The sequence below is a fragment of the Heptranchias perlo genome, chromosome 6 (assembly GCF_035084215.1).
Source record: "Heptranchias perlo isolate sHepPer1 chromosome 6, sHepPer1.hap1, whole genome shotgun sequence".
Lineage (NCBI taxonomy): Eukaryota > Metazoa > Chordata > Chondrichthyes > Hexanchiformes > Hexanchidae > Heptranchias > Heptranchias perlo.
In genome coordinates, this window is record NC_090330.1 from 2,141,297 (window position 1) to 2,162,424 (window position 21,128).

The 21,128-nt window shown below is 46.8% G+C and overlaps 1 protein-coding gene across 1 annotated transcript in view; it reads left to right on the forward strand.

Moving 5' to 3' along the window:
- The first annotated feature begins 15,001 nt into the window (after positions 1–15,001).
- Positions 15,002–21,128, forward strand: part of LOC137322667 (E3 ubiquitin ligase Rnf121) — a 45,980-nt gene continuing 39,853 nt past the window's right edge. The window contains exon 1 of the mRNA XM_067985592.1: positions 15,002–15,107. Coding sequence (XP_067841693.1) covers positions 15,027–15,107 — 81 coding nt within the window. The 5' untranslated portion in view covers positions 15,002–15,026. The remainder of the gene's footprint in view (positions 15,108–21,128) is intronic.

The following is a 21,128-nucleotide window of genomic DNA, read 5'->3' on the forward strand; positions in this document are numbered from 1 at the left end:
CTTTCACTACCTCAGGATGTCCCAAAGCCCTTTACAACCAGTGAAGTACTTTTTGAAGTGATAGTACCTGTTGCAATGTGGGAAATGCGGCAGCCAATTTGCGCATAGCAAGATTCCACAAACAGCAATGTGATAATAACTAGATAATCTGTTTTTAGGTGTTGGTTGAGGGATAATTATTAGCCCAGGGTACTGTGGAGAACTCCCCTGCTTATCTTCAAAATAGTGGCTGTGGGATTTTTACATCCACCTGAGCGGACAGATGGAGCCTCGGTTCAACATCTCATCCAAAAGATCGTACCTCCAACAGTGCAGCGCTCCCTCAGTACTGCACCGGGAGTGTCGGCCTAGATTTTGTGCTCAAGTCTTTGTAGTGGGGACTTGAACCCACGACCTCCTGACGCAGAGGAGAGCGAGAGTGCCACCCACTGAGCCACGGCTGTACGGACTCCCACGTGAAGATCAGGTGCGGCACTGGAGGAAGCCTGGGAAAACCCCAGCCTTCAGGGGAGGAGGGGAGCAAATGGTCACCCAAAAAAAAAGTTGGCCTCCTGTCCTCTTGACCAGCTCCACTCATGATGCTCAGTCTTTAAATATATTCAAGACTGAGATCGATAGATTTTTGGACTCCAAAAGGAATCAAGGGATATGGGGATCGAGCGGGAAAGTGGAGTTGAGGTTAAAGCTCAGCCATGATCTTATTGAATGGCGGAGCAGGCTCGAGGGGCCATGTAGCCTATTCCTGCCGATATTTCTTACATTATGTTCTTACTCACAGATCCTTAAACATAAGAACATAAGAAATAGGAGCAGGAGTAGGCCAATCGGCCCCTCGAGCCTGCTCCGCCATTCAATAAGATCATGGCTGATCTGATCCTAACCTCAAATCTAAATTCATGTCCAATTTCCTGCCCGCTCCCCGTAACCCCTAATTCCCTTTACTTCTAGGAAACTGTCGATTTCTGTTTTAAATTTATTTAATGATGTAGCTTCCACAGCTTCCTGGGGCAGCAAATTCCACAGACCTACTACCCTCTGAGTGAAGAAGTTTCTCCTCATCTCAGTTTCGAAAGAGCAGCCCCTTATTCTAAGATTATGCCCCCTAGTTCTAGTTTCACCCATCCTTGGGAACATCCTTACCGCATCCACCCGATCAAGCCCCTTCACAATCTTATATGTTTCAATAAGATCGCCTCTCATTCTTCTGAACTCCAATGAGTAGAGTCCCAATCTACTCAACCTCTCCTCATATGTCCGCTCCCTCATCCCCGGGATTAACCGAGTGAACCTTCTTTGTACTGCCTCGAGAGCAAGTATGTCTTTTCTTAAGTATGGGCACCAAAACTGTATGCAGTATTCCAGGTGCGGTCTCACCAATACCTTATATAACTGCAGCAATACCTCCCTGTTTTTAATGAGGCTGATTACTTATTTGGGGGGGGGAGGGAGCAGAAAATGTAAAACTGCGAGTTGCATTTTTTCCGCTTTCAGTTCCTTCTTCCTCCTCCCCATAAAGTGCTTATTCTTTTCATCATTTAGGTTCCACCCACTAAACCCTGGTCAAATGGGAGGGCAGGCAATCTGCTTCTAGCACCCCCCGCCCCCCCCACCTTTGCCAGTCTAATAAACTTGGCAAAAGGCAGTGGGCCAAAGAGCGGCTATCTCCAGGTTGGGAAACGCCGAGGGAACTTGCAGACCGGTGTCCCACCCCTCCGCGGCAAACAGTCGAGAGATCCCCAGCCTGCCGTCCCCAACGTGCGCTGCTGTCCTCCTCTGTCAAAGCTGTTTAAAATGTGCACGTGCCTGTAATGGAGCCAAAAGAAACTTGCTCTTCAATTCCTGAAAGTATTAAGGCCAAAGTGTTGAGTATTTACAGGGCCCCCGTTGTCCCTTCATGTATGCTTTGAATAAATGTGACACAAAAGAAAGATAGAACTTGCATTTATATAGCGGCTTTCACGATCGGGACATCCCAAAGGGTTTTACAGCCAATGAAGTACTTTTTGAAGTACAGTCACTGTTGTAATGTAGGAAACACGGCAGCTAATTTCTGCACAAACAGGTCCCACAAATAGCAATGAGATGACGACCAGACAATCTTTTAATGATGTTGGTTGAGGGATAAATATTGGCCCAGGACACTGGGGAGAACTCCCCTGCTCATCTTTGATATAGTGCTATGAGCTCTTACGTCCACCTGCAAGGGTAGACGGGGCCTCGGTTTAACTTCTTATGTGAGAGATGGCACCTCCAACAATGCAGCGCTCCCTCTGGGAGCCTAAATTATGTGCTCAAGTCTGGAGTGGAGCTCAAACCCACAACTTTCTACCTATGACGCAAGTGTGCTACCCACTGAGCCAAGGCTGACAACCTAAAATATCAGTAAACTTTCGTTGAGTAGTCAATGAAAACCGGTATCTGCAATATGAGCAGAGCAAACTCCCTCCCTGGGCTGAATGTATTTCTAGGTTTAAATTTGCACTATAAAAATTCTGCAGATGTTGGGGAAGGAGTCTTTTTAAAAAGAAAACAGATCACATATTAACAGTAATAAGCTACTGAGATGTCCAGAGTGGGTTTCTTAATGTTACACAAACCCGAACACCTCAAAAGAACAGCTTCTCTAATAAAAACGTTTAAACACTTTTGCTGGGAATTTCCTCAAGGATTCCCCTGATTGACCAGTTTAACTTCGGCAGAAGTGCCAGGCAACAACCGTCTCCAACGAGAGTCAGTCCAACCATCTGCGTTCAATGGCATTACTGTTGCCGAATCCCCCACCATCAACAGCCTGGGGGCCACCAATGATCAAAAACTGAATTGGACCAGTTACATAAACACTGTGGCTATTAGAGCAGGTCAGAGGCTGGGTATTCTGCGGTGAGTGACTCACCCGACTCCCCGAAGCCTCTCCACCACCTACAAGGCAGGAGGTTATAGCATACTCTCCACTTGCCTGGATGGGAGCAGCTGCAACAACACTCGAGAAGCTCAACACTATCCAGGACAAAGCAGTCTGCTTGATCGGCAGCCCATCCACCACCGCTGCACCGTGGCTGCAGTGTGTACCATCTACAGGATGCACTACAGCAACTCCCAAGCCCGCGACCTCCACCACCTAGAAAGACGAGCAGCAGGTGCATGGGAACAACATCCCGACTTGGGACATATATCAGCAGTTTCTTTGTCGCTGGGTCAAAATCCTAGAACACCCAACCTAACACCAGTGTGGGAGCACCTTCACCACACAGTCTGCTGCAATTCAAGAAGGCCCAGCACCACCACCTCAAGGGGCAACTAGGGATAGGCAATAAATGCCGGCTTTACCAGAAATGCCCATATCCCAAGAACATATTAAAAAAAAGCTTAATGGTTCGGGTAGAGATCTTCATCAGGCTATCAGTTCGCTCAGAGAATTTTTGTCAAGAGTTATCTTTCCTGAATCATTTTACCTTAAAAAAAATAACGGGTTTGATATATTCTACTTGCCTCGGCTTTTTTCATATTCTCGGGATGAGGGTGTCGCTGGCAAGGTCAGCATTTATTGTCTACCCCTAGTTGCCTTGAGAAGATGGCGGGGGGCCTTCTTAAACTGTTGGTCGCGGTTCGATACAACCGAGTGTCTCGCTAGACCACTTCAGAGGGCAGTTAAGAGTCAACCACTTTGTTGTGGGACTGGAGTCACGTATAGGCCCAGATCAGGTAAGGACAGCAGGTATCTGTTCCTAAAGGGACACTACTGAACCAGTTGGGTGTTTACGACAATCTGACAGATTCATGGTCACTTTTACTGATCCCAGATTTTTATTTAAACTGAATTCAAACTACCCTGGTGGGATTTGAACTCATGTACTCTGGGTTACTAGGCCAGTAATCACGACACTGGGTCAGTTTTGGGGAAGTTTTAAGAATTCCCGATCCTGACCTCCCAGCACCTACACAGGAGCGAGGGTCACTGGATCACGATCAGGAGTGTGAACCCTGGTTTTATCCCCTCACAAACCCACCATCGATGTCACCCAACTCGCTCAGTGCAGACCTGGGATTGAATTGGTGTTATGTGGTTCAGCTCACCAGTCTGTGTCTCCACTGCATCATTGGGTGGGTGGGGGGAGACTACTTATAAACCTCTATGGTCGGTATAAGTGATTCTGACTGGATAATTTCGTAGTGATTACAGATTGTGTGCGATCGCGGATTAGAATTTGAGAAACTTGCAGTGTTCACAACAACAACTTGCATTTATGTAGTGCCTTTGGCGTAGAAAAATGTCCCAAATTGTTTCATAGGAGTGACTATCAAACAAAAATGGACACTAAGCCAAAGATATTAGGACAGGTGACCAAAAGCTTGGTGAGAGAGGTAGGTTTTGAGGAGGGTTTTGAAAGAGGCGGCGAGGCAGAGATTTAGGGAGGGAATTCCAGAGCTTAGGGCCTAGACCGCTGAAGACCGCCAACGGTGGAGCGATTAAAATCAGGGATGCACAAGAGGCCAGAGTTGGAGGAGCGCAGAGATCTCGGAGGGTTGTGCAGCTGAAGAAGGTTACAGAGATAGTGAGGGGCGAGGCCATGGAGGGATTTGAACACGAGGATGAGAATTTTAAAATCGAGGTGTTGCCAGACCGATCAGCAAGTTAGGAGACGGGCAGCAGAGTTTTGGATGAGCTGAATTTTACGGAGGGTGGAAGATGGGAGGCCGGCCAGGAAAGTATTGGAATAGTTGAGCCTGGAGTTGATGAAGTGGAGATTAAAGAAACATTTACCTGAGGAAGGAGGAAGCCTCCGAAAGCTTGTGAATTTAAAATAAAATTGCTGGACTATAACTTGGTGTTGTAAAATTGTTTACAGGAGTTGATGAAGGCATAGAGTTGGGAAAGTCAGTGAGAATCTCAGGCATGCAGGCCAGGAAGGTCTTGGGTTCAGTCCGTGCTGCGTTAGCTAATCTCAGCCAGGGTGAAGTTTGGAGGGTGGGGGAAATATATTTAAAAATCAGTAAATCCTATAACTCTTTTAGATGACCAATTATCAACACGTTTGCCAGCTGTACTGACTGGTGCCACTAGAGGCCAGCCATGCTACGTAGAAATAGGGCTTGGTTTCACAGGACTGGGCTTCCGCCAGCCTTACAACCCTCCGAGAACTCTGCATTCCCCAGACTCTGGAACTTCCCCCCGCCCCCATTGGCAGCTGTCTAGGCCCCACAATCTGGAATTCTCTAAACCCCTGACCCCTTACGGTGTGTCGAACCAGTTGAATGATTTGTTTCTCTTTGCCCGATTTTATTACTGTCTCTTGATTATTTTCCTCCCCTCCTGTCTTGACTCTTGGTTTTGGGGGGGGGGGGTAGCGGGAGATGGCTCCACCGACGCCCGCGGCCCTTCACGTGAAACTGGACAGTGAGTGTTGGGACTATTTGACCATGGGAGATATCACGGCTGAAGCCAACCCCACCTGACGTCCACAAACACGCACACGCACAATGACTTCACCGGTCATTGGGTATTAATGAGGTGCAGAAACCCCAGCTGATTTTCTTTCCTATGGTCGGTTGTAACTCTCCTCCCTCCCCAACTGCGAACAAGAAACTCAGCTGCCACATTTGCTTAGTGAACTAAGCAAGAACTTGCATTTATATAGTGCTTTTCACAACCTCAGGACGTCCCAAAGTGTTTCACAGCCAATGAATGATAACCTGAGGAAAGAATGATTCTAAGTGTGCCATGACCAAGGCGACTGGAAAAATTCCTCTTTACTACATTGGCTTTCAAACATTTTGGAATCACATTCCGCAATTCAGTTGATATAACAGCTCTGTGTGTGACATACAAAAAGAAGTAGTTACAATGGGAATGCAGTGGGACGTGAACTTGTCGTGACTTACAACAACAACTTGCATTTATATAGCGCCTTTAACGTAGTAAAAACGTCCCAGGGCGCTTCACAGGAGCGACCATCAAACAAAATTTGACACCGAGCCACATGAGATATTAGGACAGGTGACCAAAAGCTTGGTCAAAGAGATAGGTTTTAAGAAGTGGCTTAAAGGAGGAGAGAGGGGCAGAGTGGTTTAGGGAGAGAATTCCAGTGTTTAGGGCCCAGCCAGCTAACGGAGCGATGAAAATCGGGAATGCACAAGAGGCCAGAATTGGAGGAGCGGAGGGTTGTAGGGCTGGAGGAGGTTACAGAGAAAGGGAGGGGTGAGGCCATGGAGGGATTTGAACACATGAGAATTTTAAAATCAAGGCTTTGCTGGACCGGGACCGGGAGCCAACATAGGTCAGCGAGCACAATGGGGGTGGGTGAACGGGACTTGGTGTGAGTTAGGATACAGGCAGCAGAGTTTTGGATGAGCTCCAGTTTATGGAGGGTGGAAGATGGGTGTCCAGCCAGGAGAGCATTGGAATAGTCGAGTCTGGAGTTGACAGAGGCACGGATGAGGGTTTCAGCAGCAGATGAGCTGAGGCAGGGGCGGAGACGGGCGATGTTACGGAGGTGGAAGTAGGCGGTCTTGGTCATGGAGAGGATATGAGGTCGGACGCATATCCCATCTGTAGGGAAAAAAAACAAATAGGCAAAAGTCTCATTTTTGCAGTGGTGGATTTAGAAATCTTTGAAGGAGGAAGTGAGCTTTGGCCATTTTGCAAAAATTATTTTCATGGCGAGCCTGAGGGCCTGGGCCTAAGGAAATTTATATTTTTGATGCATTTTGAAGTGTATTGAGATTTTGCCGTTGGATCTTTAGACTGAACTTATCCACTGAGCACCTCTTTCCCCCAATCAAAAATTACTTATATTTAAATATTTAAAATTATAGAGTTTCGAGTTGGTTTTTATTTTAATTAGCTGACCTAATAACTCATTTTGTGCTTACGAACAATGACGGACAGGAAAAGACCCTCTGGTCCATCCAGTCTGTCCCACACAGTCTTGATACCTTGTGTATCACAATATATACACTCCCCCGCCCCTCGCTAGAGTTATTTCTTATGCTAAAGTAACTCTCTGTCCAGCTTTAACAATGACTCCACTCCGCCACTTGCTGTCTCTAGATTTCTGAAAGCCATCGTACAGTTCTATGAAGTTGCACCATTCTGCTTGTAGGGGATTGCACCCAATGCCTGTTCTCGACAACCCACCCACCCTCTCCCCCCCCCCCCCCCCCTCCGTCGGACGATCTCCGGCCGGTTGCCGTCTGCTGTTGCCAAGGAGCCACTGCCTGTTGCCTGGTGTCCTGGAAGCTCATTACAGCCAACCGATTCCACCAACATTGGCATTTGCTGATTGGATCAGAGTGCCATCCCCAAATGATGTACAACTCATGGTATTTGGTAATGGCCCTGAATTTGCTGGAGTGAGGCATCTCGCATCGTGCCCTGTTAGTTAGACTTTCTCCCTCACCCTTCAGCTCGAAAAAACTTTTTTGCTGGAAGTGCGAGCTGTTATGATTTGGAATGCTCTGCCTGAAAGGTTGGTGGAAGCAGATTCAATCGTAATCACACATTAGGAAGGATGTCAAGGCCTTGGAGAGGGTGCAGAGGAGATTTACTAGAATGGTACCAGGGATGAGGGACTTCAGTTATGTGAAGAGACTGGAGAAGCTGGGATTGTTCTCCTTAGAGCAGAGAAGGTTAAGGGGAGATTTAATAGAGGTGTTCAAATTTATATGGGGCTTTGATAGAGTAGATTGGGAGAAACCTGTTTCCACTGGTGGGAGGGTCGGTCACCAGAGGACACAGATTTAAGGTGATCGGCAAAAGAACCAGCGGGGAAATGAAAAATTTTTTTACGCAGCGAGTTGTTATGATCTGGAATGCGCTGCCTGAAAGGGCGATGGAAGCAGATTCAATAATAACTTTCAAAAGGGAATCGGATAAATACTTGAAAAGGAAAAATTTGCAGGGCTATGGGGGAGGAGAAGGGAGTGGGACTAATTGGATAGCTCTTTCAAAGAGCCGGCACAGGCACGATGGGCTGAATGGCCTCCTCCTGTGCTGTATGATTCTATGACGCTCACGACTCATAGTTTCTGCTTCGAGCCACCAGCGTCTTGTAACCATGTGAGCGATCGGTCAGCTTTCCCTTTGGACTTGAACCCAATGGCCCAGAATTTGCTGGAGTGGGGCTTCTCACAATGTGTCCCGACTTTTTCCCCTCACCCTTCAGCTCGGATATAATTTGCGCTGTAACTCGCTGGATGTGTGAACTGATACCGACACGGCAAGGGCAACGGGGCATCTGGGACCTCAGTGAACGACAGCACCAACAGTCTTATCTCCTTAAACAATGAGATTTAAGGATTGAGAAAGAAACAGAAGAACGACAGAGAAGGGAATAGGGTGAATTAGAGTCAAATCAGGTACAGAAAGAGAAATAAAGAGAGGGAAAAAAAGATTGGATTAAGAGAGAGAAAAAGAGACAGAAAGGAAAACTAAGACAAAAATTTTAAATTTTATATTTTTTAATTCTCTAGGAACAATTTACTACCTGCAGGAATGAGACTCCACAGTTTCAATTGTTCCCTTTCTGGGCTGGAGAGGTTGAGAGGCCTTGCAGGAACACAAATCTCATTAAAAGGGTCCTTACATTGTTAAGTACCAGCCCTAACTTTCTGTGGCAAGTTTAATGGGTAATTAATGCACAAATGCAGCAATTTCATGAAATGCACGAGGAGGTTGAGGGCTAGGTGCCGTTTTCGCGAAACTAACGGGGGAGCGGTGCAAACTGTCCAATTCATGGGGTATCTCTTCTTCGCCACAAGTTGATGGACGATTTACATATTAATAACGGCGCGCACCATTAAACTCGCCGTGATTTTGCCAGCAAATTCTCAGCCCAATAAACGTTGGTCATCGTGTTCGATTGAGATTTAAAGGCTAAAAGATAGCACCTAATCTGGCCTCAAAGAGGGACAACTTTCTGCTCTCAGATTCTCAGCTCCACAGAAATTCGAAGCAGAAAGGAACCAAATCAAATTATCGATGTTATGTGTTGTATTTCACTTGGTAGATGACCTTATCAGTTAAATCCCTTCAGTGCTTTTCCTCCCGTTAAGGTCTTGCTGACAGACTCTTTAAATCACAACTCAGTAGTCCCCAACATTTTTCAGCTATTGTCTCCCATTTTACTCTACTTATAAAACCGATTCCCATTGAGAGAACATCAGAGTCTCAAGAGGTTGCAGCCGATCCTGAATGACTCAGTTTATCTCTCCGTTTCCCTGCCTCTAATACTTAGCCGCCAGTTGAGAGCCTAACTCCAAACCACCAGGAGCTGTGTTGAACCCCCACAGTCCCTCACCTAAGTTCTGCATTGAATGACGGGATGAAATGATACGCAGGATCCATCTGGCAAAGGGAAAGCCCATACAGAACTAAAAGAAATAACTCCCACTTATGCAGTGCCCTTCATGACCTCAGCACATCCCAAAAATCTTCACAGCCAACGATGTACTTTATTGAAGTGTAGTCACTGTTGTAATCTAGGGTAATGCGGCAGCCAATTTGCGCACGGTACTGAAGGGATTTAACTGATAAGGTCAACTACCAAGTGAAATGCAACATACAACATCGATAAATAGGGATAAATATGGGAAAGGACACCGGAGAGAACTCCCCCTGCTCTTCTTCGAATAGTGTCCTGGGATCTTTTACATCCACCTGAGAGGGGCAGACGGGGCCTCGGTTTAACGTCTCATCCCTCAACCAACATCACTAAAAAACAGATGATCTGGTGATTATCACATTGCTGTTTGTGGGATCTTGCTGTGCGTGAATTGGCTGCCGAGTTTCTCACATTACAACAGCGACTACACTTCAAAAATACTTCACTGGCTGTAAAGCGCTTTGGGGCGTCCTGAGGTTGCGAAAAGCGCAGTGTAAATCCAATACTTTTTATAAATATTGGCCAGGGCGCCGGGAAGAACTCCCCCTGCTCTTCTTCGAATAGTGGCCGTGGGATCTTTTACGTCCACCTGAGAGGGCAGACGGGGCCTCGGTTTAACGTCTCATCTGAAAGATGACACCTCCCACAGTGCAGCGCTCCCTCATTACTGTGCCTCTCTCTCACAGAAATTAAACCTCTGAGAATTTCTACGTGACATTTCCTTCATCATTGCAGTGTTATCCTGTCCCGTGGCGTATCTGACTGCCTCTACTTAACTTTGAGTTATCCCTAATTACGTGGCACTGGGTAGGATTGGTAGTGTCTTTTAGTTTACCAGAAATTGTAATTAAACCTCTGAGAATTTCTACTTGAGTTAGATTATTGAAGTGATTAAATTGGTGATGAGCAGCAAAGCTGCATGGGAGTTGCCTCTGTCTTTCCTCGGTTTTGTTTTTCTCTTTAATGTTGTCTCACATCTGCCCTCCGGTAATTCACGTGTGAACCTGGACAGTGAGTGTCGACTCTTTAAATCCATTCTTGGGCGTCGCTGGCAAGGCTGGCATTTACTGCCCATCCCTAGGTGGGCCGCCTTCTTGAATCCCTAGTGGTTTTGACACAACTGAGTGTCTTGCTAGGTCACCTCAGAGGGCAGTCAAGAGTCAACCACATTGGTGTGGGGTCTGGAGTCACAAATAGGCCCAGACCGGGTAAGGACGGCAGGTTTCTTTCCCTAAAGGACATTAATGAACCAGTTGGGTTTTTACTTCAATCCGACAGCTTCATGGTCGCTTTTACTGAGACCAGCTTCTTATTTCCAGATTTTTAAAAATTGAATTAAAATTCTCAAACTGCCAGGGTGTGGTTTGAGCTCACGTTCTCTGGATTATTAGTCCAGTATTCAACCATACAGGGCATTACGGCTCAGCCCAACACTGCTCTCAGATCAATTTTCCCACTCTCTGACTGTGACTGTGGTGCATTAGTCTTCCTTGATCTTTCTGCAGTCTTTGAAAGAAAGAAAAAGCAAGGACTTGCATTTATACAGTGTCTTTCACGACCTCAGGACGTCCCAAAGCGCTTTACAGACAATAAAGTACTTTTGAAGTGTAGTCACTGTTGTAATGTAGGAAACGCAGCAGCCAATTTGCACACAGCAAGATCCCACAAACAGCAATGTGATAATTAATATGATAATCTGTTTTTTTAGTGATGTTGGTTGAAGGATAAATATTAGCCAGGACACCAGGGAGAACTCCCCTGCTCTTCATCGAATAGTGGCCTGAAATCTTTTGCGACCACCTGATTTAACGTCTCATCCGAAAGACGGCAATCTGCCAGTGCAGCATTCCCTCGGTACTGACCCTCCGACAGTGCAGCGCTCCCTCAGTACTGATCCTCCGACAGTGCAGCACTCCCTCAGTACTGACCCTCCGACAGTGCGGCGCTCCCTCAGTACTGACCCTCCGACAGTGCGGCGCTCCCTCAGTACTGACCCTCCGACAGTGCGGCGCTCCCTCAGTACTGACCCTCCGACAGTGCGGCGCTCCCTCAGTACTGACCCTCCGACAGTGCGGCGCTCCCTCAGTACTGACCCTCCGACAGTGCGGCGCTCCCTCAGTACTGACCCTCCGACAGTGCGGCGCTCCCTCAGTACTGACCCTCCGACAGTGCGGCGCTCCCTCAGTACTGACCCTCCGACAGTGCGGCGCTCCCTCAGTACTGACCCTCCGACAGTGCGGCGCTCCCTCAGTACTGACCCTCCGACAGTGCGGCGCTCCCTCAGTACTGACCCTCCGACAGTGCGGCGCTCCCTCAGTACTGACCCTCCGACAGTGCGGCGCTCCCTCAGTACTGCCCCTCCGACAGTGCGGCGCTCCCTCAGTACTGCCCCTCCGACAGTGCGGCGCTCCCTCAGTACTGACCCTCCGACAGTGCAGCACTCCCTCAGTACTGACCATCCGACAGTGCAGCGCTCCCTCAGTACTGCACTGGGAGCGTCAGCCTAGATTATGTGCTCAAGTCTCTGGAGTGAGACTATGAACCCGCAACCCTCTGACTCAAAGGCGAGAGTGATACCAACTGAACAACAGCTGATAGCAAGTTGACATAATCAACAGCGCTAGCCTCCTGCGACACCTCTCATTCATTGTCCAGTGCCGGGGACTGGTCTTGCATGGCTCCTACTCCCAACTATCTGAATGTAGCCAGAGTGTCTCCAGCAATGGATTCTCTTCCAGGTATAATATTTTGACAGGCTACTTACATCCACCAACCTAGTTTTTTTTTCAAAAAATATACTTTATTCATAAAATTTGTAGCAAAACATACAATACAGTTGTCATAACACATTCCATACGTACACAATACAGATTATACAATTTGCAGGTTACATCAAGTACAGTTCAATGAACACATTGGACATAATTACAGTTCATGACACTCTGGGGTGCCTCATTGCATTACACTCAATACAGATTATTGATTACAGATTCATTACAGATTCATTACAGCAATTTGAATTTTACATTTTGCCCAGGGGGATTTTTCCCTGATTGCAGCCCCTCGGTTTACAATGGTGGGAAGGCTCTAAACGGTTGCCTTTCCCCACAGAGCCTTTGCGGCGGCCGCACCCATCCTCAGTGCGTCCCTGAGCCCGTAGTCCTGGACCTTGGAATGTGCCAGTCTGCAACATTCGGGCAGACTAAAGGGCGTCTTTCACTGAGTTGATGGTCTTCCAGCAGCAGTTGATGTCTGTCTCAGTGTGCATCCCCGGGAACAGCCCGTAGAGCACAGAGACCTGTGTTACAGAACTGCTCGGGATGAACCTGGACAGATACCACTGCATCTCTCTCTAGACCTTTGCAAAGGCGCATTCCAGAAGGAGATGGGTGACGGTTTAGTCTGCACCGCAGCCTCCTCGGGGACAGCGCGCGGTGGTGCTGAGAGTCCAGGAGTGCGTGAAGGATCTGACAGGAAGGGCCCTTCTCACCACCAGCCAAGCTATGTCTTGGTGCTTGTTTGAAAGTTCTGGCGATGAGGCGTTCTGCCAAATGACATTAACAGTCTGCTCGGGGAACCAACTGACGGGACCCATCGTCTCCTTTTCCCGCAGGGTCTCTAGGACGTTACGTGCGGACCACTTGCTGATCGCCTTGTGGTCGAAAGTGTTTTTTTGCATAAACTTTTCGACGAGGGACACCAACCTAATTGCCTCCTCAAACAAATTCAACCAGCTTGGTGAGACATGACCTTTTCCAAGAAGGCTCGGTGAGAGTCTCTAATGACTCCTTTCTCTGTCCAGGTGATTACACTGAGCTTCTCTAATCACCTCTTCTATCAACCTGCCTACAACCAAAGTCAAGTCTTGACGTAGAGAAGATGTTTCCACTTGTGGAGGAGTCCAAAACTCGGGGCTATAAATAAGATCGTCACTAATAAATCCAATAAAAAGTTCAGGAGAAACTTCTTCACCCAGAGAGTGGTGAGAATGTGGAACTCGCTCCCACAAGGAGTAGTTGAGGTGAATAGTATAGATGCATTTAAGGGGAATCTAGATAAGTACATCTGGGAGAAAGGAATAGAAGGATACGATGATAGGGTGGGATGAAGCAGGGTGGGATGAGGCTCATGTGGAGCATAAACACCGGCATTGATCAGTTGGGCCGAATGGCCTGTTTCTGTGCTGTAAATTCTATGTTACCTAATGGGCCTGGCAATTTCCTGTTTCTTACTTGTTGCCCTTTTTGAATATTGGCATCACACGGGCCTCTCTCCAGTCCATGAGACCCTAACGAGATGTTGAATTTATGATCAGCTCCCCTCTCTGTGAGTCCTCTCGGATAAATGCTGTCAGGAGCAGCAGCCTGATCTGATTTGCCCTTCGGGCCTGTTCCGCCATTCAATTAGATCATGGCCGATCTGTACCTTAACTCCATTTTCCTGCCATTTCTCCATATCCCTTGATACCCTTACCTAACAAAAATTTATCGACCTCAGTCTTGGAAATTTCAATTGACCCCCCAGCATCCACAGCCTTTTGGGGGGAGAGAGTTCCAGATTTCCACTACTCTTTGTGTGAAAAAAGTGCTTCCTGATTTCACTCTAAAATCTCAAAGCACTGTCCAGGAAAAGGATACTTAGGAAGCTTTTGAAGGCAGCAATGGGAGGGTCAAGGCACCAGAGCAGAGACATAGACAAGAAAGTTCCAGAAGGGGACATAGATATGAAGAGGTGGGCACCATCAGTGAAGCAGGGAGTCAAAGTATAGGTCAGGGTGAGTGGAGTGGTGTTTTGGGAGAGATATAGGAGAGGGATGGGGCCATGGAGGGATTTGAATATCAAAATATGGATCTTAAAAGTTGATTCTCTACCTTCCTGACCAGTAAATCCCTGATAAACCCAGTACCTCCCTGTTGCCCCCACACCCTCCCAGTTGTCCCCACACCCTCCCTGTTGTGTCCAGACCTTCCCTGTTCCCCCAATATCTCCATTACTTCCAATCCCATCCTGTTGCCCGAGTAACTCCCTGTTCAACCCAGTCACTCCCCTTTCCCCGCAGTATCTCCGTTACCCCAGTCCCTCCGTTTACCCCAGAATCTCCCTGTTACCCCGAGTATCATCCTGTTACCTGTAGTAGCTCCACGTTATCCCCAGTATCAGCCTATTGTCCCATCCTTCCCCCAGCATTTGCCTGTTGCCCACTGTATCTCCGTGTTGCCCCCAGTATAGGGTTACCAACACTGGTTGGTTGTATTCCTGGAGGTTTCACCTCATGACCTGCCAAGTAAAACAGCCTTTTTTTACCTTCATCCAATATTTTTGCAACTAATAAATTAAAGTGTTCAAAGAAATTGAAACAAATCATAATTTCTTTAATGCCCCAATGACCTTGCTCGCAGCTGTTTCCTGGGAGATTAATCTTCAATTCCTGGAGGCTCCAGGGCCAATCCGGGAGAGTTGGCAACCCCACCCTAGTCGGGCCACGTGACTTGCCATGTTGTCATTGAGTGGGCATGGCCGATGACGTAACATTTACGACGACGTGGCTCGGGTGCCCCGCCTATCCGACCTCTGAGTATCGCCCCCGCTGATTGGCCGAATCGCCTAAACCAATGGGAGGCGTCGTACTTGGTTACTAGGCTAAAGATGGCGGCGGTGTTGGAGCTGGACGGCCTTGGGCCCGGGCCGCACGGAGAGCACCATGTTCACGAAGTGGAGGAGGAACTGGTAAGGACAACGCCGGCAGGCGGCTTCCCCGCCGTCACCCAGGCCGGTCCCTGTCGGGGGACAGGGCCTGGGCCTGCGCCCCCCCCTCCCCTCCCCTGGGTCAGACCGGCACCCGGGCATTTGGCGCCCTGAACGTTGGACGGTTTAAAGTGGCCTTGACAGCTCGGGGGGGGCAGCGTCGTCACTCCGGCCATCGTCCGATAAACTAGTCCCATACCTGGGGAAATCCGGACCGACACCCCGGCCGAAACCAATCCCATAGCTGAACCCCCGAAATCCCTCTGCTGTTTCACATCACTCAGCCTTTCCCCATTTAAAGTATAATGTGTTTGTTTTAACCAAGATGCTCATTTACTGCCATTGAGTTCATTGATACTCAGTGAACAGGAGCAGTCCCGGATCAGAACCCAATGGGACATCGCTGCTCACTTCCAACCAGCTACTGTCTGTTTCCTCCCTTCTAACTAGTTTGTTCCTCTTCCCCACTTGAGTTTAGTTTGTGGTTTAGGGAGGGAGAGAGAGGGGGGGGGGTGGAATCTGCTACCAGACTGTCACCATCGAGGGAAAACTGCACAGCAAGATCCCACAAACAGAAGTGAGATAAACGACTAGTTAATCTGTTTTCGTGCGGCATTGGTTGAGGTAGGAATGTTGGCCCAAATACCAGAAGAACTCCCTCTGCTCTCCTTCACATAATGCTGCAGGATCTTTTATATCCACCTGAACACAGACAGGGCCTGGGTTTAACATCTCATCTGAAAGACGACAAACCAACTCCTTCAGCACTGCAGCATCATCCTGGATTTTGTACTCGTGCACCTGAAGTGGGATTGAACCCATGACCTTCTGACTCATGTAAGGAGTCTTGCAACACCAGGTTATAGTCCAACAGCTTTATTTGTAATCACAAGCTTTCGGAGCTTTCCTCCTTCGTCAGGTGAGTGACCTGATGGAGGAAAGCTCCGAAAGCTTGTGATTACAAATAAAGCTGTTGGACTATAACCTGGTGTTGTAAGACTCCTTACATTTGTCCACCCCAGTCCATCACCAGCATCTCCACATCATGGCTACTTCTGACTCGGTGCTACCACTGAGCCAAGATTGACACGATCTGGAATGCGCTGCCTGAAAGGGTGGTGGAAGCAGATTCAATAGTAACTTTTAAAAGGTATTTGGATATATACTAGAAAAGGAAAAATTTGCAGGGTTATAGGGAAAGAGCAGGGGGAGTGGGAATAATTGGATAGCTCTTTCAAAGAGCAGGCACAAGCACAGTGGGCCGAATGACGACCTTCTGCGCTGGATGATTTTTGTGTCCCAAAACTCTTCACATCCAATAAATTACTTATGAAGTTTAGTCACTGCTGTTAATTAGGCAAATATGGCAGCCAATTTGTGCACAACCAGGCCCCACAAAATCAAAAGAATGAATGCCCAGTTAATCTGCTTTTGGTGTTGAAGAAATATTGGCCCAGGTCACCGGGAGAACTTCCTGTTCATCCAGTAGTGCCATGGCATCTTTACCATCCACCTAAACATCTCGGTTTAACGTCTCATCCAAAGGACGGCACGTCTGATGATTCAGCACTCCCTCAGTTTTGCATTGGAGTATCACCCTTGCTGTGTGTTGCCCAGTAGAAATCATTGACTAGCCACCCTTATGTGCTAATTTTAGTAGAATATGCCATACAGGCAAATGTACATCACGTGTGTATTTACTTAACAAATATCTACCTCCCTTTAGTAACCAAGAAAGTAAAGCACTCAATGATCAAAAAACACTTGCACACTCTCGTTTTCATCTTACCATTTTGCATTGAGTTACATCGAAACTACAGCACAGAAACAGGCTATTTGGCTCAACTGGTCTATGCTGGCATTTATGCTCCACACGGGGACTCCACCCTCCCTATTTCATCTCACCCTATCAGGATATCCTTCTATTCCTTTCTCCCTCGTGTGTTTATCGAGCTTCCTCTTAAATGTATCTATGCTATTCGCCTCAACTACTCCTTGTGGTAGCGAGTTCCACATTCTCACCACTCTCTGGGTAAGGAATCATAGAATGGTTACAGCACTGAAAGAGGCCATTCGGCCCATCGAGTCCGCGCCGGCTCTATGCAAGAGCAATCCAGCTAGTCCCACTCCCCACCCTTTCCACATAGTCCTACAATTTTTTTCCTTTCAAGTACTTATCCAGTTTCCTTTTGAAGGTCATGATTGAATCTGCCTCCACCACCCCCTCGGGCAGTGCATTCCAGATCCTAAACACTCGCTGTGTTTTAAAAAAAAAAATTTTCCTCATGTCACCTTTGGTTTTTTTGCCAATTACTTTAAATCTCTGTCCTCTGGTTCTTAACCCTTCCGCCAATGGGAACAGTTTCTTTCTATCTACTCTGTCCAGACCTTTCATGATTTTGAATACCTCTATCAAATCTCCTTGCAACCTTCTCTGTTTCAAGGAGAACAACCCCAGTTTCTCCAGTCTATCCACGTAACTGAAGTCCCTCATCCCTGGAATCATTCTAATAAATCTCTTCTGCACCCTCTCTAAGGCCTTCACATCTTTCCTGAAGTGCGGTGCCCAGAACTGGACACAATACTCCAGTTGTGGCCAAACTAGTGTTTTATAAAGGTTCATCATGACTTCCATACTTTTTTACTCTATGCCTCTATTTATAAAGCCCAGGATCCCGTATGCTTTTTTAACCGCGTTCTCAACCTGCCCTGCCATCTTCAACGATTTGTGCACATATACCCCCAGATCTCTCTGTTCCTGTACCCCTTTGAGTTGTGCCCTCTAGTTTATATTGCTTCTCCTCGTTCTTCCTCCCGAAATGTATCACTTCGCATTTTCCTGCGTTAAATTTCATCTGCCATGTGTCCGCCCATGCTACCAACCTGTCTATATCCTCTTGAAGTCTATCACTATCCTCCTCACTGTTCACTACACTTCCAAGTTTTGTGTCATCTGCAAATTTTGAAATTTTGCCCTGTACCACCAAGTCCAAGTCATTAATATATATCAAGAAAAGCAGTGGCCCCAGCACTGACCCCTGGGGAACTCCACTGTACACCTTCCTCCAGTCCAAAACACAGCCGTTCACCACTACTCTCTGTTTCCTGTCCCTTAGCCAATTCTGTATCTGTGTTGCTACTGCCCCCTTTATCTTGATGATAAGCCTACCGTGTGGCATTTTATCAAACACCTTATGAAAGTCCATATACACCATATCAACTGCATTGCGTTCATCTACCCTGTCTGTTACCTCATCAAAAAACTCTCTCTGGTTAGTTAATCATGATTTGCCTTTAACAAATCCGTGCTGGCTTTTCCTAATCAATCCACCCTCGTCCAAGTGACTGTTAATTCTGTCCCGGATTATCGTTTCTAAAAGTTTCCCCACCACTGAGGTTAAACTGACTGGCCTGTAGTTGGGTTTATCCTTACAACCTTTTAAGAACATAAGAAATTGGAGCAGGAGTAGGCCAATCGGCCCCTCGAGCCTGCTCCGCCATTCAATAAGATCATGGCTGATCTGATCCCAACCACAAATCTAAAGAACACAAGAAGTCGGAGCAGGACCCGGCCACATAGCCCCTGGGCCCTCTCCGCCACCCACAGGGCATTGACCGATCCGAACTCAGCTTCATGTCCAATTTCCTGCCCGCTCCCCATAACCCCTAATTCCCTTTACTTCTAGGAAACTGTCTATTTCTGTTTTAAATTTATCTAATGATGTAGCTTCCACAGCTTCCTGGGGCAGCAAATTCCACAGACCTACCACCCTCTGAGTGAAGAAGTTTCTCCTCATCTCAGTTTTGAAAGAGCAGCCCCTTATTCTAAGATTATGCCCCCTAGTTCTAGTTTCACCCATCTTTGGGAACATCCTTACTGTATCCACCTGATCAAGACCCTTCACAATCTTATATGTTTCAATAAGATCGCCTCTCATTCTTCTGAACTCCAATGAGTAGAGTCCCAATCTACTCAACCTCTCCTCATATGTCCGCCCCCTCATCCCCGGGATTAACCGAGTGAACCTTCTTTGTACTGCCTCGAGAGCAAGTATGTCTTTTCTTAAGTATGGAGACCAAAACTCTATGCAGTATTCCAGGTGCGGTCTCACCAATACCTTATATAACTGCAGCAATACCTCCTTGTTTTTATATTCTATCCCCCTAGCAATAAAAGCCAACATTCCGTTGGCTTTCTTGATCACCTGCTGCACCTGCATACCAACTTTTTGATTTTCTTGCACTAGGACCCCCAGATCCCTTTGTACTGCAGTACTTTCCAGTCTCTCGCCATTAAGAAAATAACTTGCTCTCTGATTTTTCCTGCCAAAGTGCATAACCTCACATTTTCCAATATTATATTGCATCTGCCAAATCTCCGCCCACTCACCCAGCCTGTCTATATCCCCTTGCAGGTTTTTTATGTCCTCCTCACTCTCTACTTTCCCTCCCATCTTTGTATCATCTGCAAATTTTGATATGTTGCACTCGGTCCCCTCCTCCAAATCATTAATATAGATTGTAAAGAGTTGGGGACCCAGCACCAACCCCTGTGGAACACCACTGGTTACTGGTTGCCAGTCCGAAAATGAACCATTTATCCCAACTCTCTGCTTCCTGTTCGATAACCAATCCTCCACCCATGCCAGAATATTACCCCCAATCCCGTGATTTTTTATCTTAAGTAATAATCTTTTATGTGGCACCTTGTCGAATGCCTTCTGGAAGTCTAAATACACTATGTCCACTGGTTCCCCTTTATCCACCCTATACGTTATATCCTCGAAGAACTCAAGCAAATTTGTCAGACATGACTTCCCCTTCATAAAGCCATGCTGACTTTGTCCTATTAAATTATGCTTATCTAAATGTTCCGTTACTGTCTCCTTAATAATAGACTCCAAAATTTTACCCACCACAGATGTTAAGCTAACTGGCCTATAATTTCCAGCCTTCTGCCTACTACCCTTTTTAAATAACGGTGTTACATTAGCAGTTTTCCAATCTGCCGGGACCTCTCCTGAGTCCAGGGAATTTTGGAAAACTATCACCAAAGCATCCACAATCCCTACTGCCACTTCCCTCAAGACCCTAGAATGGAAGCCATCAGGTCCAGGGGATTTATCCGCCTTGAGTCCCATTATTTTACTGAGTACCATCTCCTGAGTGATTTTAATCGTATTTAGCTCCTCCCCCCCGAGAGTCCCCTGTTTGTCCAGTGTTGGGATATTCTTAGTGTCCTCTACTGTAAAGACTGAAACAAAATATTTGTTCAGCATTTTTGCCATCTCCATGTTTCCCACCATTAATTTCCCGGTCTCATCCTCTAAGGGACCTATGTTTGCCTTAGCCACCCTTTTTCTTTTTATATAACTATAGAAACTCTTGCTATCTGTTTTTATATTTTTTGCTAATTTCTTTTCATAATCTAACTTCCCTTTCTTAATCAATCCTTTAGTTACTTTTTGCTGTCTTTTGAAGAATTCCCAATCTTCTATCCTCCCACTAAGTTTGGCTACCTTATATGTCCTTGTTTTTAGTCGGATACTATCCTTGATTTCTTTACTTAGCCACGGATGGCTGTCATTTCTTTTACACCCTTTTTTCCTCAGTGGAATATATTTATTTTGAAAGTTGTAAAATAAGGGTGTAACATTTGCAATTCTCCAGTCCTCTGGCACCACCACCGTATCTACGGATGTTTGGAAGATTATGGCCAGTACCTCTGCAATTTCCACCTTTACTTCCCTCGACAACCTAGGATGCATCCCATCCAAACCGGGAAACTTATCTACTTTAAGTATAGCTAGCCTTTCAAGTACCTCTTCTTTATCAATTTTTAGTCCCTCCAGTATCTCAACTATATCTTCCTTTACTTAGACTGTGGCAGCATCTTCCTTGCTAAAGACAGATGCAAAGTACTCATTTAGTACCTCAGCCATGCCCTGCCTCCATGAGTAGATTTCCTTTATGGTCCCTAATCAGCCCCACCCCTCCTTACTA